Source organism: Motacilla alba, chromosome 13, assembly GCF_015832195.1.
Source record: "Motacilla alba alba isolate MOTALB_02 chromosome 13, Motacilla_alba_V1.0_pri, whole genome shotgun sequence".
In the NCBI taxonomy this organism is placed as follows: domain Eukaryota; kingdom Metazoa; phylum Chordata; class Aves; order Passeriformes; family Motacillidae; genus Motacilla; species Motacilla alba.
This window is the reverse complement of record NC_052028.1, coordinates 10,018,469-10,036,858: the sequence shown is the minus strand read 5'-3', so window position 1 is coordinate 10,036,858 and position 18,390 is coordinate 10,018,469. Positions and strand designations below refer to the sequence as shown.

Sequence of the window (18,390 nt, the reverse complement as noted above, 5' to 3'; positions counted from 1 at the left end):
AGTGAGCTCATAGCAACGTGTGGGATGAAAGCCAGTTCCCCCACAGCCTCTCCACATGGTCTCTTCAGTTAAAAGCAATTTAATGTAGGCAGAGCTGAAACTGAGAAATGGACCACTTTGAGGGGGAGACATACAGTTTACAAATGACCCAGCTGAGTAGAGTAATATCTGCTTTTATCACCAGCAAGTGCTGTTCCAATATTCAAGCATCCTTGGACTGAATCCTGGGCAGTTACTGATGGAGACTCTCTTGGAGGAAAAGCTATTAACCTTTGGGAGTTCATGCTTAGATCATAATTTTCATAATCAAAATTTTAGAAATAACTGTAATGGGGAATAAAGGATAGTGCCAGAATTTTATGCTGTTCTCTCTTAATAGTCAGTGGTCCCCTCGAGCACTTACAGATTGATGGCACATCACACCATGTGCTCTCTGTCTTATTAAAAGGCGACTTGGACTCCATAACAAAACAAACGTTCCTTATTTCCATGTGTCTGTTACTGGCCTGTCACAAAATCCCAAGCTCTTGTGCTGTACTGGAGGTACCTTCGTTGTCAGGCAGTCTGGAGATGAAATACTTTTAAAAGCTTTCAAGTTCCCTCCAAGGACTTGCACACATCACTTGCACACCCCTTGCACATCACATTATCTACTGCACTTGGCTGAGACCTCAAAGGCCCCTCTCTCCTTGATTTCCCTGCTTCTCATTTCTCTTTCTGGACAAACAGCATGAGCCACAGTTAAACTGTGCAATGTACCGTGAGGGATTGGATATTAGCAAGAATAACAATCTTTACAGAGTAATGCACTGGAGTTAACAACTTACAAAAAAATACCCCAAACAACAAACATTTACTCAATCCTGTTCATGTCTAGAACTTTCATTCACTGAGGATTAAAGTAACTCTCCAAGATTCTATCAGAGCTACCCTTGGGAATAATAAGCCTAAATTCTGGCAATTTCCCCAATAGCTTTGTTTGAAAGAAACTTAATGCAATCTATTTGGTCTTGTGATTGTATGCTTAATCAAATATTTATGCCTGGAGATTAATCAATACTCAGCACTAGAGGTAGATAAAAAGTTTTTCATAAAAGCATTCCTTTTTTTTTTTTCCCCTAGGGAAAGTCAGATTTAGAGAGTTCAAATCAGTTTGCAGATATGTGTAAATTTAGTTGTATTGTTACTTAGGAAAAAATCCAACCTATTTGAAATAGTTTCCTTTTATAATAAAACTGAAATGGTCAAAAGTTTTTCTTTTGACTCTGAACTGTGCAGTTTTCTTCCCTTAATTCTAAAACATTAATCAGCAAAAGAATTAATTTGATGCTCATAAATAAATCTGCAGTAAAAAATAACTCATAACTGTGAATTCACCCCAGAATTCACCAAGACCACTGGAGATGCAGAAAATAATTATGATATTTATGAGGTTTAGGTTGGATATCAGGAGAAGTTTGGGCACTGGAAGAGGCTCCCCAGGGAAGTGGTCACAGCATCAAGCTTGACAGAGTTCAAGGAGTATTTGGACAACTCTCTCAGGCACATGGTGGGATTCTTGGGGTGTCCTGTGCAGGGCTGGGAATTGGACTCATTGTTCCTGATGAGTCCCTTCCAACTCAGCATACTCTGTGATTCTGTGATTCATGTAAAGTACCCTTTGGGCTATGTTTTTTTCCTCCTGAAATGTACATAATACACAAATGAACAACAATTGTTTTCTGAATAAGTGTTAAAAGGAAGAAGAGAATAGAAAAGAGCTATAAACACAGCAAGGTTAGCTGAGGAGCCAACTGATGGTCTTAATCCATCCAAAGATAATTAATTACCACCCAAGTTTGGTTTTCCTATGGATTTCTCACCTACTCAGGCTTTGATAAACATTACCACATAAATCAGGCAGAACTAAATGAGGTGAGGACCAAGCCCTCCATGGCATCAGTCAGGGCACAGGGAATGTGGGAGCAGGGTTTTCAGCACAGGAAGCTGTAACCCCCAGGGGAGCCCTTGGTGTTGTGCCAGCCCCTCATTAGCATTAGCAGTGAGGTAAACAATAAAAAATAGAAGTCAGAGAGAACAGCAAAACAACAGGGTTGGGTTTATAGGCCCTATTTTAGCACCTTTAAAAGGTGATTGTTGATGTAATCATAGACATTGAGGAATAGCACTGTTTCAAATCCTTGCTTATGTGCACAACTTTTCAGTAAATCCCTGAAAGTGCATTTGCTGTGGTCAGAGATTTTTCTGTAATGCTTCCAGCAGCTCTCCAAAGCAGGTGGGTCACTGACATCCTGGCAGTGATTGCTTTGCCTCCCCCTTTTGGATATAATTTAAAGCACTCACTGGCAAACCAGAGCAATGCTACAAAAATGCTCTATTTCACATATGGGGGTGTTTTACTTGACTTGTTCTGAACAGGGTCCTTCCTAACCAGAAATGGTGTATCAGCTGCAGGATTTGTAAAGAAAGAGAGGGAGATTTGTCTGCTCCTTGTGGGTAGGTGTAGTTGCCAACACTGCCATGATGGTCAGACCAAGGTTTTGATGTGTAATTTAGAAGAACAGCTGTTTTATCTGGGAACTTGTCCAGATCTTAAAAAAAAAAAAAAAGTGAGAAACTCAGTAGTAGACTCTTTTGTCAGCAGCATTATCCTTAAAAGTCCTGAAGAAATAGTGAGTAAATAGCTGGATTTCTAAGACACAGCAGAGAAGCAGAGAAGATGCGTGACTGTCTTTGTGAGTGACTTCCATTGCAGTGATGAACTAATTGGTCGTTGCTGGTCAAATGGACTGAGCAAAGCTGTAAACCCTGGACATGTTAATATGGCCATTATTTTCACATCAATCCTTTCTTCTCATTCTGTTCTTTTGAAAAGAGCCCAAGGGTGACATCTTTCCTTCCCATCCGCTGCACTGTCAGCACCAGCAGACACAAATGGCTTAAAGTATTATGGGACTGAGAATGCATGAGACAACTTTGAGAGACATTAACTACTGTATTTCATGCAAAACTGAATTAATAAAGACTTTTCCTCATAGATGTCCAAATTGAAAGGGGTTTTAATCCACTCAAAAGATTTCATAAGACTCTATCACTAGTACAAGGACTATTAAGCATGTAAGAAGATACCTCCAAATTTATCTTTTTCACACTCTTCAATTACAACTCAGTCTTGCCTTTTCTCTAAATGTACTGTCCAATTCGTACTGTAAACAGTATGTGCTGACAGGATGTGCTGACAAAACTCTATTATCTGTCTGAAGTACCTCTCAGACATCTTCTGCCTTAACTTCTGAAGTACTAACAGCTTACTAGAAAAATTAGTTGGTTAATGCCCATGGAGAAAGAGAAAAAAAATTAATAAACTACCCAGTGGTTTTCCCCTGTTGTTGTTTGGGTTCTCCCATCTTTCTGCTTGAGACAGGCTCTTCAAGAAAATATATACAAATAAACCACAAACAATGAACATGGATAAATATACCAACAGGAATCCAAATGATGCTATTTTGTAAAGTTCCCTTTGGGCTATGCCCTTTTCCCTGAATTGTACATATTAACCAAATGAAAACCAATTATTTTCCGAATCAGTATGAAAAGGAACAAGAGACTGGGAAAAAAAATTTACAAACACAGCAAGGTTAATTGGGGAACCAACTGATTGTATCAGTAGATCCAAAGGGCAGAGGGTTGGAATTAGATGATCTTTAAGGTCCCTTCCAACCCAAACCATTCCATGATTCAAGACCCAAGGCTGCTCGCGAGGTGACTGTGGAGGGGAGGAGGAGCAGAGAAGGAGGAGGCTGCAGATGCTGCACAGGAGAGGCCAGACTGCCCCTGGGGCAGGGTCTGAGTAGCTTAAATAACACATTTCCATGCAACTCAATTTTCTACACTGCCACTGAGCTCCTGCAGTGGTTTAAAAAGCAGGCATTCCAGCAGAAAGGAAATGAAATGGGAATGGCATCGTGCTGGCCATTCCCAGGTACTGGGGGACACAAACCAGCAGAGCTCTGTCTGGGAGGCTCAGCAATAACAAAGGTGATGCTCTCGATTACTTTTTGCTGAGCCAACATCCTGTGTAAAGCCACTGCAGCCAAGTTGATAATGATGCATGAAATGGAAAATCCTCCTGAGCACACCCAAAAGCACTGTGGATGTGCAAAACAATCCCAACAGCACCGTGTTATTTGGTAATTGTTACTAGATGTGCCCTCACTAATATATTCAGATTTTCACTGGTTTTACATAGGTGCAACTCCACCCCTTTTAATGTGTTTACTCCTGATTAACACAGCATTCAATATGACTGGAGTCAGATGTACAGCAGTATTCAGCTCAGGCACAGAAAAAAAACCAGAATGCTGTGGGACTGAAGATGAAAACCTTCAGGGGGTGTCACTCCACTGGTTCAAATCAATAGACAATTTGCCCTTGTTACTTCCCTTCTTGACCTATCTACCCTCTGAGGCCAGAGTAGCTGGGTACATGGAGAATAAAACCACTGTGGGGTTATGTGTGCCACTGTAACATATCAGCAGTAGTTCTTTCAGCATTGCAAAACTTGCTGGAAATTGTTTGGAGAATTTTCAAAGTAAGTTTTCAATACTTTTCAATTCATCTCCATAGTCACAGTGCTACTCAAAGATTTGCTGAAACAGCTGCAGGCAGTGGAGGAATCATAGAGAGATCACATGAAACACAGCTTGCTTTCTGCAAAGAAAGGATATTCAGTTCCTCTGCACCATTCCTCTGAACATTTTGACTGCTTTGGAGACATTAAATAGTGGAAATAGCTCAGAAAGCATTTGGCCCAACATCTATGTCTATATATCACAAGGACTTACTATAGAATGCAAGGATTTAAACCAGGCTTCAATCTATCCTCACTAGAAAATATAAGCTACATAATGTCAAAAATATCATTAGAGTGTAAGCACTGCTCATAGCAGACTCCTAACTTCCTTCCAGGGGTCATTCCATCCTGAAAACCAAACACTGAACACACTGCCTCATGCAGTGGATTAACACTGGATTATCAATCAAAGACTAATTTTTCTTACAGGATTAGCTTCCTCAACCAGGTGACAGTGAGGAAAGATGAAATGTAGTACGTGGGAATTGGATCATCCTGAATTTAGTTTGGCTTAAACAGTTGCTGAACTACAATATTGGCTGACAACAACATTTGGGGACCTGAGCTGTGTTATTTTTTCTTCCATACTAAACAGAGGGAGAAACTGAAGAGCAGTCCCCAGATTTATCACTCAAACATAATGAAAGCAAGACAATGCATTCTCCATAAAGTGCAGACCATGCATTCAGAGTTGCTCATTGCAGCAGTACATGATTTACTCTGTTATGTATCTGTTGGCAGGTAGAGGGGCTGATTCCTCCAGTTTAATTCTGGGTCTTGACCCATGGTCTGGAGATACTCAGCTGTAGTTTCCCTACTGGTTCTACTAGCTCTCCTTCCAAAATAGGACAAAGTTAGGGTTTTTTTTTTCAATATTTGTTTATAAATTTCTCAATTCTTGGTTGTAACGTATCTCAACCCATGATCAGTAGGCTTTTCTTCTGTTTGTAGCTTCTCTCTGTGAAGTTCTGTCTGGTCTAATTTGAACATCTTGGCCTTGTAACATATCAGCTAGTTCATTTGCTCTTAATTCAGTCATTCAGGAATCTGATCTGGAGATCTTTCTAGTTATGAGACTTCTCCAGGAGTTGCTCTACAAAATTCTACTAACATTTTTCAGCTCTTTAGCAAATTTAAGCAGATGTTTGATGCATTAAAAAAAAATCTTTATTAATCTTCTCTTCATTACTTCTAATTAAGTTACCAGAAGTTTAGATATTTCTGTCACAGTGTTTTCATATTTCATGTTTTCAGTTTTTAAAATATGCATAATTACCGCTCTCTGGAGGGAGAAAATCCCTCCTGAAACTGGGAGAGAATTCTGCAATCCACGCCACAGGATGCAGCATGATCTGGGTCATCTTTTTTAAATAGCCTCAGCTATAAATATAAAATGTCTGCCTTTTTTTTTTTTTTTTTTTAAACCAAAATTAAAATTTAAAATAATGCTGTAAAATGATGGGGGTTTTAATATTAATTTTGGAGTTTTCTCATTTTAACCCTTCTCCCACACTGGATGTCTGTGGCAGACACACAAGCCAGGAGGAAGGGGAAGTTTCCTCACCTGTGCACCAGCTGCTTGCGGCTCACGCAAATCGCGGTCTCGTAGTCGTGGGTGACACACACTTTGTGTGGGCTGCACTTCACCTTCAGGCAGGGATCTTTGGATGGATCAAGGGCTATAAAAGATCAGACAATAAAAAAAGAAAGTGAGAAATGCATGCAGAGGGCTCTCCCGGCAGGTGACAACTGGTTAGAACAAACACTCCCACATGTGAGTGAACAAATACTTTGATGTTTTATAGTGTGTGCTGCTGTTTTCAGACTGCATGGGAAGTAGAGAAGTTTACACAGAAAGATAGATGGAGAGCTTAAAGACTCATTACTGAACAGTGATCTAATTGGTGTTCACATTAATATTAGACATGAGACTTTGGGATGAAGTTCTGGTTTAACAATCTATATCACGCTGTATATTTCACAGAAAAGCTATGCTTGGATAAAATGTACTCAACAAAATGACTGGTATTTTAGAAACTAACTAATAACTGATATAATGCAGAGTGCTAATAAATTTAATTTCACAGCCGCTGTAAAACAGGTATTATATTTTTAGAGATTTTTACAGCTAAGCATCCCCTGTATTTAAAATGCTTGAGTAGAAAAGCTACAACTAAATAATCCTGGCTTTCATACAACAACCTGCACCACCAGCAGTGCTGTCAGAGTCGGGATTAGACAGCATGATGAGTTGCCATCTCAGAGCAAACATGTCCAGGCTCTTGTCCCATTTGAAAGGTATCTGTCTAAATTCATTCTTCTACAAAAGAAGGTTTCTAAAAATCAGCAATAAGACATTTTCTGCCAAAATGAATTACAAGTATTCAAAATATGGTTATGTGAAAACATGTCAGAAGGAAAGTCTCTGCTATGCCAGTCACACAGAAATTTCACTTTTGTTTGAGAAGTGATTTTTAGAGAAGCTCTTTTTGCACATTCTGTTGCCATGAATTTGACTTCTGTTCCTCTTCAATGTCTTTAAATCCCATTTTGCCTCTCCCATAACTCCTCACATCTTGGTCCATTCTTGGAAATGGGAAACTCTTGGTTTAATTTTGGCGATGGTATAAAGCTCTTACTTGCACTTTATGATAATGATTTCCATTTTCTACTGAATAATCAGAGAAACCTTCAAAGGAGACTGTTTGAAGTAGAAGAAGTTTCAGTTTGCTATGTACCAGATTTCTCTGAGAGCAAATATATTTCCAACAAGCAGAGGATTCTTCTGTTTTCCTTCGGGTCTGAAGTGCTACAGCTGTTCTGTGCTGGGTTAAACAGCCTCAGCTACAAGCTCCTGCCACATTAACACCCATTACACATTTGTGATGGGCAATTAAGCTTCACTAGTGCATATGTATTTACTGGAATGCCTTTGGTGCAAGACAGGGAGAAACCGTAAAAAACAAAGCAAAAGTGCTAAAAGCTTTTTCTTTTAAACCATTAAAACTGATAGAAGAGGTGAAGTGAACAAGGAAGGAGGAAAGACCATCTGTTTCCTACACCATAAACAATAAGGCAGCAACATTCAATGCGTTGCCATTTGGAAAACATATAGGCAGTGTTTCAGGAGACAGGGTCTGTCCCACTCGAAAGACCAAAAGCTGTCAAGGCTCTTCAGGGATGTTTTGCTGCTGCCTTTTGGTGTCTTTTTTAAGCCAGACAGATGAGAAGTATCCGATTCCCTGCCCTTTACATTCCCAGAACACAAACAGTGAGAGACACCTTCTTAATCCTCTTATTTCACTCTCACTGGAGACTGAGTTAAGGACTGAGGCAGATCTTTGACAGGGATTTAAATGGCAAGCCACAGTTTCCTGAGCTGGCTGTCTACCTGGATATTCTTAAACTGCAAACTAGTGACACACCTTCCTTCTGCAAAACCTTTAATGAGTGAGCACCACTTGGAGTGTGCAGGGTCACCACGTCGTTGTTTCAGTGGCTGAGGTAGTTCAAAGGTCATAGCCACACACAAATTTAATGACCAGAACTTTTGCTTGCTTGCAGCTGGCCTTGCTCTGTTGCTGGAGCCCATGCACATTGCTTGCTCTGCTGGTGACACATCCTTGATGCAAAATGCTGCATCTACAAAAATCACTGTGCAAACTGGCTGGGAGCCCAGGGCTAAGAGCTGCCAGGAGCGCTGGGCTGCTGGTAAGCACAGCCTGGCCTTGTGCTCAGTGTTCTGTCAGCCAAAACCTGAGGAGTGGGGATGTAGCTTTAGCCTGGAAAGTCAATACTAGTTTGGCATGAATAAGAAGCAAAATTTAGGCCCACATGGTCTGTGAGACATCATGCACAGCTACAATACTTAGTGTTTTTTCACAGTAAAATTTACTCTAATTGGTGAATCCATTCCAGGAGCTATTAAAGTCTTCTAAGGCAATAAAAATGCAGGCAGTTCTGAAATAGCATCACACTATACATTACTGGTAAAAGGAACACAACTTTCAATATTTTGCAATTTAAAAATTGTCTATCCTAAAAGAAAAAACACTGTTGAATAATCATCAGGAAGGAAAGCAATGGGAAAAGATGTGGTTGGAAATCCTAGCCACCATTTCCTTAGAAATCCGGCCTCAACTTTCTATACCTTGGTGACTCGCTTCTAAAATCTGAGAACAATAATAATGTTGACAATAAATCCTCCTGATTTCATCAACTATTGAGAACTCTATAATTTCATGATCACTGTGCCCCAAGAGGCCTCCAACAACCACATCTCCCACCAGCCGATCTCTATTTGCAAACAACAGGTCTAATATAGTCCCTTACTGGGACTGGTGGGCTCAGCCACCAGCTGTGACAAAGAGGTGTCCTCCATGCACTCTAAAAACTTCTTGGACTGCCTCTTTTCTGCTGTATGAAGTTCCCAGCAGATGTCTGGTAGGTTAAAGTCACCTACGAGAACAAGGGCTGATAATCCTGAAACATTCTCCTGCTGCTTGTAGAATAAATTGTCCACTCTTTCTCCTGGTTGGGTGGATGATAGCAGACTCCCAGTAGGATGTCAGCCTTGTTGGCCTTCCTCTCAATTCTCACCCAAAGGCATTCAATGTCATTGTCATTAGTTTCAATACCCATGGCATCAAAAGCTTCCCTAATATAAAGGGCCACTGGTGGAAAACCTCATGGAAAACTTTTAAATGGAACATGTGATAGAAGCATCATTTATTATTCACTACAAACAGCCCTTACATGCAGTTTTGAACATGCAGTTCAAAACAGTAGTTTATTAAATACAAGCCAAAGTGTAGACTTTGTCAGAAGATATCAAAAACCCATGATGTGCATTGTTATTTCTGGAGATTTTTCTTCCCACTTATGCAGAATATATGATCCATATGAACATAAAAGTTCAAAGTAGGGATTTATATGTCTGCAAAGTTCCTCAACATGTTAAATACGTTTGGAAGGTTGTTCTACTGCTAAGCAACACAAGCCCTAAGGAGAGCTTGTAAAAAGAAACAATTTCTGAAATATGCTAATCAAAGATCATGCTTTGTTAATCAGATTTCTACATGACTAGGAGCAGATGCTCATCATTGGAAGAAGAACACACCCTTGGGAATAAGATGAAACATAACATCCATATTTGTCATTACAGTTCTTTTTGTCCTAAAGCAATGAGTATGAACTCTTTGAAAATGAAGAGCGAAAAGTACAAATAAATAAATAAATACAGTGACAAGAAGATGTTACTTTACCAGCTTGAAAGGAGAACTACAGCCATCCCTTCTCTATGTCAGGGAGTCTGCACTCAGCTCTGGCTGCACAGTAATAACAAAAATACCTTAAGCCTGGCTTTGTGTTGTGAACATTCTTCCACTTTTTCTTTAGGCTGAGTCTGAAGGTGAAACTGATATGATTAATTAATCTCACTTTAGAGTGGCTGAGCATTCATTCAACATTTATGTAGGGAGATATGTGTCCAGCCAGTACTGGACAAAGATTCTTTGATGAAAACCCACTTCACTCATCCTCCCTATCATTTTTTTGAACCCAGGCTCCATGGTTTCCTGTTCTGAGAATTTCCCATGGATACTGGGTCTCCAAGGGAAGGATCCATCCCAGGAGGCAGCTACCTGAAATATAGTACTGGACATCTCAGTATAATCATTTTCAGAAGATTTTTATATTGGAAAAATGTAGGAAATTAGAAAAATTTCATCTTGGCTCATTCTTCCTCACTTCATACCCAGGGGTTTCTGTTGCTGACATTTGCTTTCTGGAAAGCTGTCCTGGTACTCAGAGCTGAGAAGACTCTTCCCAAACTGACAGTGCAAGGGGAGAAGTAAATAGAGGTGCAGAATTCTTGTCCTTACCCTTCCTTTTTTTTTTTTTTTTTTTTTTTTTTTTTTTTTTTTTTTTTTTTTGGTCTGGCTTTTATTATGCAGGATAACCTAAATTCTCTCTTAAAACTATAAATCTTCTATGGTAATCTCAGAGAGAGACCAAAATAATTGGTAGATGATAAACACCAGAGATTGCAGGATTGCATCAGCCTCCTAAAAACCTCCTAATGATATGGTGACATTGCTTTCCAATACCAAAAGGTCTACAAACACCAACTGCATCCCAAATCTCTTTCTGTCCCACCTCCACACAGCAGGCCAGAGAACTTTCCCCTGTGGACTGCACACACTTTCCTGTTCACCCCCTCCTTGCACCATTCATCAGAGCTGTGGATTTGCAATATAAATCAGTGCTGCACAAAGACCTACCAACAGTGTTTGAGATACTTTTCTATTACATTTCACATTTTTATTTATTACCACAATAAAAAAAGACTTATGACTTGCAGGAAAATCTTAGTTCAGTCAATGGCAGTAGAGGGGGAAGTTGCTCTGTAAGGATGTGGTTCCATATGTTGTGCCAGTGGGTCACTGTGTTAATCACAACAGAGCCAATTTGCTCTTCACACATTTGACTTTAAAAGGGTGATAACAAATAAATACTTTCAGTGTCTCACAGCAATGGATGTGTAATCCTGCAGAAACTGTACAACTAGTTCACAACAAGATTTATGAGCTTGATTCTGTTTTTATGACCATTCCTTAGGGGAAGAGAGTATTTTCAAAATGTAGCTGTTTAGTGAAGCTGAAATGAGCTGCACAATAAAAAGAGAGGGTGTTATGTAAATATTGGGGGGTTTGTATTTAAAATTGCCTGCCAATAAGTACTATGATCACTCAATGACAAAATACTTCTGCATAATGCAATGTCAAGAGCAATTGCTTTTATGCAATCCCCTTGGAACTGTTCTGACTATACAAGAAAAGAACATCTGCTGGAGAGTTATGATGAAATGGAAAACGAGACCCACTGTCTTCAATGCAAAGATCCTAGTGTGCATTTTAACACAAAAGAGATCAATAATAAAACTAAGTCAATTAATGATGCATTACATTATATGTGTGCATTTCAGTATCATTATGTGTTACTTGATTCCAGCTATACTTCACAAGCAGGCAGGAGAAGGAAAGCAAAGTTCCTGGCTGTAGGGGCCAGGAAATGGGCAGGGAAGGGAAGGGCAGGAATGGGAAAGCTGTGAATGAACAGGTCTGGGCAGGCAGTGGACAGAAGGCAAGGCTTCCTCCCTACTCAGCATGAAGCTCAAATGGCATCTAATGTCAACCTGCAGATCTAGGAGGGAAGGTTTCAAATCAGCATCATGTGTCTACTTCCAGCAGAGTGAGGACCAAAGAGAAAGTGACTGAGGCTGCTGAGTCGTGCCTTGGAGGAATTTTACTCTATGCTTCCATGAAAACCATCATAGAGCAAATGTGAAGGAGCCATGAAACCAGCTGAAACATGCAAGCTGCTCTTGATTTTTGTGAGGGAAATGACATGTTTCCAACACATGCAGGCTAAGACCAGCTTTGGCTTTAACATTTTGGTTATTTGAAGTACACCACAGCCTTCCCATCAGAGTTAGAGCTTCATCAGCTTCACAGTGAATTTATGCTATTTTTTCTAAGGTGAACATGCTAACACATATTAACTTAAGGAGCACTTCTGTGAAGGCATGGTAAGTTTCCAGTGCTGGGGTGGTAAACTTGAGCCAATCCATGTGCTGGGGTTAGACTGTCACTGGGGCTTCATCCAGGTGCAATGGGACTACCCCATCCCCCTTGAATGGACAAGATGTCCCAGGAGGCCCTCCATGGAATTTCAGGCTTTTATAACCATTCAGAAGACTTTGTTCTTTGTTGGAGCAGAGTGTAACATTTATTCTCACAGTTGATACTGTTAATAATTCTGATTTTACAAAGTGCTATTTAACAACAGATTAAAAGGCCCACCCACCATACAAATGTAAATAATACCAATGGTTTTATTCTGCTTCTGTAAATCTTGGCATAAATCATTCAGTTTCATTAAGGAGAAAATTTGTGTGAGCCTACCCCCAAGTTTAGGAGAGAACATGTCCTCCAACCACCAGCTCTGATATTTAAGTCTCTTTCTCTCCTCAAAGCAGTTTGGATACAGAAATCAATTCAGCAGAAAATTAATTACCAAATGTTTCAAACGTGTATGTGAATTATTTTCAATAAATGGAATTTCCCAAGGCAGTTAGGCAATAACATCTCAAACTGTCAGCATTTGCTCCATCCCTGTGTAGTATTTTTGTACAGCTTTGTTTTGGAGCACTCTAACATCTGAGTGGCTGAAGATGCTGATACAGTGCACAGAAACATCTATTTTAATTTTTACAGACACTTAAAAATCACTTTTTATAACTGACATATAATTGCTTCTGACATTGCTGAGGGCCATCCAAGGCAGAAGATGCTTCAAAGGACTCTGCAGATTTCCTTTCTGAAGAAAAGGATAAGAACCCTTGGTATTTAAATTAAATTTTCTGACGAATATACAGAAATCCAATGCAGTGGAAAAAAAAAAAGGCAAAGAAAAGAGAAATAGGACAGGACTGGAAGTTAGGAAATGTGCTTCCACTGGTGGGTGTGATAATCAACCACAACCCTCAGTGCAGGTGCCCTTTTCACAACCAACCCTCCTGCCCCCAAGGCAAAGGTTTCCCCAGCATACAAGGATGGCTCAGTCCCCTCAGTGCAATGGAATACAATCCTGCAGCAGAGCCAAGATGTTCCCTCAGCTCCAGGCAATTCCACTATGGGATAATTTGTGCTTGCATGTGTACCCAAGGGTGTGTTTCTGCATATCTCACTGAGCTGAAGGCAAAACAGACTTTAAAAAGGCCCCTGACAGAATATTGGTCAGATATTACATTCAATTATTAATTCCAGGAAGTAGTGGGGTATAAAAATCACCCCATTCTCTGGGACTCAGAGGGCTTTGGCAGACAGCATCTCTACAGCTTCTGGTTTGGAGTCCCCAAAACCTGCAGGTGGTCCAGTTTCAAATTTCCTGGGATGGAAGGGAGAGCTTCAAAACACTGCTGTAATCTTCAGTTGGTGGAACGGGAGGAAATACTGAACCCTCTGTGTCTGCCTTGCAGGGAGGGCCCAGTTCTGTAGGATGGGCTGTGAGAGACCCTCAGGACAGGAGCAGAGCTAAAGGGGACCTTTTCCTTCCACTCCTCAGCTCTGCAGCCTCTCACCAACCCAGGGAGGACACAGTCCCTGTCCCCGGGCTCTCCAGGAATCTCCAGCACTCCGGCCTTTCCCTGCTCTGCCCCAGCAGACAGAGAGCCATTGGGAGAGCCACTGGGAGAGAGAGCCATTGGGAGAGAGCCATTGGGACAGAGAGCCATTGGGAGAGAGCCATTGGGACAGAGAGCCATTGGGACAGAGAGCCATTGGGAGAGAGGCATTGGGACAGAGAGCCATTAGGAGAGAGCCATTGGGACAGAGAGCCATTGGGACAGAGAGCCATTGGGACAGAGAACCATTGGGAGAGAGGCATAGGGAGAGAGAGCCATTGGGAGAGAGAGCCATTGGGAGAGCATTGGGAGAGCCATCGGGAGAGCCATCAGGAAAGCCATTGCTGACCTGGTGCCCCTGTGTGCTCCAAGCCCTGCCAGCCCTCATCCAGAACGGAACAACCTCCCTTGGACTTCCACCTTCAATTTCCTGGCAAACGAGTGTGAGGAAAAGAGAGAGACAGCCTGGGAGCTCTGCACTGGTAGATCAGGCTGGCTGGTAACACCTTGTCAAAGGATTCTAAATCAGATTTAAGTTTTGTAAGAGGCTGAGGCTGCATTTTGCATATCAGTTTTTGAACTGGGTCCTGTGACACCCCCTGATCCCCTTAAACCTCAAGATCCCAGTGCCAGAACAGAACTCTCCTTCTTTCCAAAAGCCTGAAAGATTTTATCCTCTTTGCTGCAAGGAAAATACTGAAAATAAAAACTAGAAAGGTTTAATAACGTCAAAACCATACAAAAGACTCTATATCATCATAAATAAATTAAAAAGGAGAAAGTATATTTAATTTAACTTTGAGATTTCTGAACGCTTGGACTTAAAAATCCTATGCTAAGTTTGAAATACTGAATATAATTTCTCCTGTGAACTGACGTACATTATTTGCTGCTTTCTGCTACACTGGAGTGAATGATAATTTATTTAGTGGGATTTAATTTAATATAAATTATTTTATTCCAAGGCCAATGAAAACAAACCAGGTTACATCTTCTTGAGAAAATTATTTGAAATTATTAATGCATAATTAAAAAGATACCATTCCCATTTCAGATTAATAGAAATATGTATTTTAACGTGCTCAGAGAGAATTTGCACTGTATGTTGTGAAACGCTTCTGTAAAACTCCTGAAGTTGTTGGAATTTATACTTCAACAGAAGTAGTAATATAATGTGTAGAAAATTGCTCTGATTTAATTCAGATAGATAATTCATAAGATACTGAACCCTTTTCCAACTCTGATTAAAAGCTGTGAGCTATGACTAGAAAAAAAACTGAAACAATGTAGAACTCCTCTGTATTTTTCACAGAGGAGAATATTTAACCAATCACATTTTATTATTCAGTATATTTTTTGTCATTAAATCTCATTTCAAAACATGAACAATATGTATATCTTTTAATGCTTATTTTTAGAGGTAATGCAGAAGAAAAAGTGCATCACTGTTAATACTGATTCCATCAGCAAATAGTAAAAAATAAGGACCAAACTGGTTTTACAAATCAGTATTTCAGTATGCATAATTACAACTCTTTTCTAACACAGCACTGTAGAGAGCTAAGCAAGCAATAAAAATTCTGGGTATGAATTCTCTGAAAGGCTGACGAGGTTGCTCTATTTGTCGAGTGAATGTCAATGTTGTTACAGTTACAGCAATTCCCAGCCATGCTGCTGCCTATCTCCACATGCCTGTATTTAAATGTGAAACGAGGGAAGACATTCTGCTCTGGAAATGAGAAAAACTCTACTTTTCCCATTAAGTTCCTAAGCTTATTTTCTAGGATAAATGAAACAGAATTTGGCTGCAAACATTATCAGCTATTGCATATAAAGTTTATAAGCTTGTCCCAGGAAATGTTCAAGGCCAGGTTGGATGGGGCTTGGAGCAAGCTGGTGTAGAGGAAGGTGTCCCTGCATATGGCAGGGGATTGGAACTGGATGATCTCTAATGTCCCTTCCATCACAAAACATTCTATGCTTCTGTGATTTTCTACTTAATGAATAAGCTAGAATACCAATAATATTCTTTAAAACAGTATGTCAGGGAAGAATTCCCAAATTTGTGCTTTTTCTCAGTGTTCTTAGCACCTTAGTGCACGGGCAGTGGCTGTCCTAGTCAATGGGGCAGCAAGGAAAGGACACCCTTACACTGTGTTTTTGTTCTATCATTGCCTTTTTTATCCCTTGGGATAAATGAGTTTGTCACTCTGTGCCTCAGTATCTTTTCCAGCATTTAAAATCGAGATAGCAGAACTCATTGCCTAGAAATCAGCCCGGGACTCTTGGAAAGCATCACAGAACACAAGCAAAGGAGCCTGAGAATGACTCGTGAGGGAATGGTTTCAGAACAGCCAAACTCTGCAGAACTAAGAGCCATTTAATGTGCATTTATGGCAGCCTGATTGTCTCCATGGAAACATGGGAAAAACACTTCATCTTTTTCACCAACAGAAGATTTATTTCCATATTACATTAGTTTTAATGTGCACTGAGCAAAACAAATACCAAAATAAAAGGCTCTTGAAAGAGTGATTTCATTATGGAAACAGCAGCTTCAGTCCTATCATGTGGAAGCTCCTCCTGCCAAGGTGATACCACTGTGGAAAATCTTGCAGATGGGCAGTGTTCTGTGAACACCTCTGGATTAGGGATGAAATGGAAAAATCACAGAATTGTATGTTTACAGGTAAAGAATTTACTGTCAGAAGAAGCCACTAGAATCATTAAGTTATAGAGATTTTAGCCATCAGACAGAATCAAAAATACCCTGAATGGTGAGTGTTGCTTCTGTTGCTTCTGCTGCTGCTGCACATGGCTTGTGCTTAATCTAGATAAAGGAAACACATCAGAAGTGGAAATTGGCTGGGGCTGACTGGTGTAATAGATTGTTGCCTAATGGAATTTTCATTGCTTCTGAGAGGAATTACCTAAGCAGGAAAAGATGAAGCTTCTCTATGGATAATCAATTAGTCATATAATTGATATCTGGAAGAGGTTTAAATGGGAAATAAATGAAAGGACAAACACCCAGCCTGTCTGGTTCTAAAGTATAGTGAATATAAATACAGCATAGAGAATTCCTTCTTCAAGCATGAGTTTAACAGAAACAAGCTCTGAGAAAACCAGTGTCTGATCCCATTCCTCACTCCAAAATGCAAGAGAGAAGCTCTAGTGTGAAACAAATAAAGATGAAAATTCCTAAATTAAAACACTAAAATAATTTTGTAAAAATTAACTCTACTTTGCTGGAATTGATCAGTAATTGCTGGAATTGTGTTAAAGGTAGAAATTTTGAGACTGGTAGTCTCTAAAACTAGGAGATCAGTGACTTTTCTGCTCAGAATGAGATAAAAGGGTAAAATTAGCAGGTAACCTCAGGAGTGGAAAAAGCAGATTGTCAAATGTGCTGGAAGACAGAAAGTGGTCACAAGGAAGAACATTAGCATTGCAGTTTAGAAGTGTTGAGTGGAATGACAGCAACGAAAAGATGAAGTCACAGGACTTGTATCACACTGCAGAATTTATGTACAGAAGGAAAAAAACCCACAAGATTGGGTTCTTTCTACAGTTTAGGTTTTTTTTTTGTTTGTTTGTTTGTTGCTACAATTTAGTTGCTGGCATCTCATAATCCAATATTTAATTCACACAACCTGAAGTTCCTATCTTGGTTTTGAGACCCCAAAATTAATTTTTAACAACAAAAGATCACCTCTAGAGAGCTGCTGCTAATCAAAGTTGTCTTTATACAGCTCTCTGACAAATGCTACAATTCTTGTCTCATTAATGCATTGCAGGGCATCATGATAGGTCTTTTGATAAGTGATAATTTTAACACACAAACCTAATGTTTAGAAGGCTTTCAAGGAATTCATAGTTTACCAAGGAATTCATAGTTTAATCAAAATGTTTTATGTTTCAAAAAAAAAAAAAAGCATTGATGAAGATCTCATCTGACAGAGGAGAAATGCTTTTTCTCTTGCCAGTATTTAGCTAAAATATTTAGCCTCTGAAAGAAGATCCCTTATGAAGAATTAAAGTTTGAACAGTTCCTTTCTCGAGTAACTGTGTGGAATAACTAAAATGTTGTTTTGTCCTTTTCCTAAAGAGAAAGAGCTGAAGCTGCCTCAGGCAATACAACAGCAAACTCTGTAACCTTGCACTCAGCATGGTAGCTAAAATTGACTTCTACAACAGAGAAACAACTGTTCATAAGAGAATTGCTTGATTTCTGGAACACCTAGGCAAGAACTGCCTTGGAAAACAGTAAACTCCCTGAGTTATGAAGTCAGACTGAATTATTCAGGGTTCCTGATGTACATGTTATTTTTTTATTAGAACAAAGATAAAATAGAGTTCTAATAAAAAGGAACCCTATGTATTAGTAAAGGTAAATAATTTAAACACAAAGTAACAATGGAATCAGAAACTGGGGTTTACTGTCTTTCAGGGAATATATATTATATTATATTTCCAGAGTCAACTTGTCTGATCTATCTCTAGACATATCTGGAGGCATTGCCCCAAATACTTTTCAGTTCCAAACAAGATCCTTATGGAAAAATGACAATTA

At 39.7% G+C, this 18,390-nt stretch overlaps 1 protein-coding gene across 2 annotated transcripts in view; it reads right to left on the bottom strand.

The window, feature by feature from the left end:
* Nucleotides 1-18,390, bottom strand: part of SPOCK1 (SPARC (osteonectin), cwcv and kazal like domains proteoglycan 1) — a 273,294-nt gene that overhangs the window by 110,882 nt on the left and 144,022 nt on the right. For both annotated transcript variants that reach the window (XM_038150666.1, XM_038150667.1), the window contains one exon: nt 6,198-6,312. In XM_038150666.1, coding sequence (XP_038006594.1) covers nt 6,198-6,312 — 115 coding nt within the window. The remainder of the gene's footprint in view (nt 1-6,197; nt 6,313-18,390) is intronic.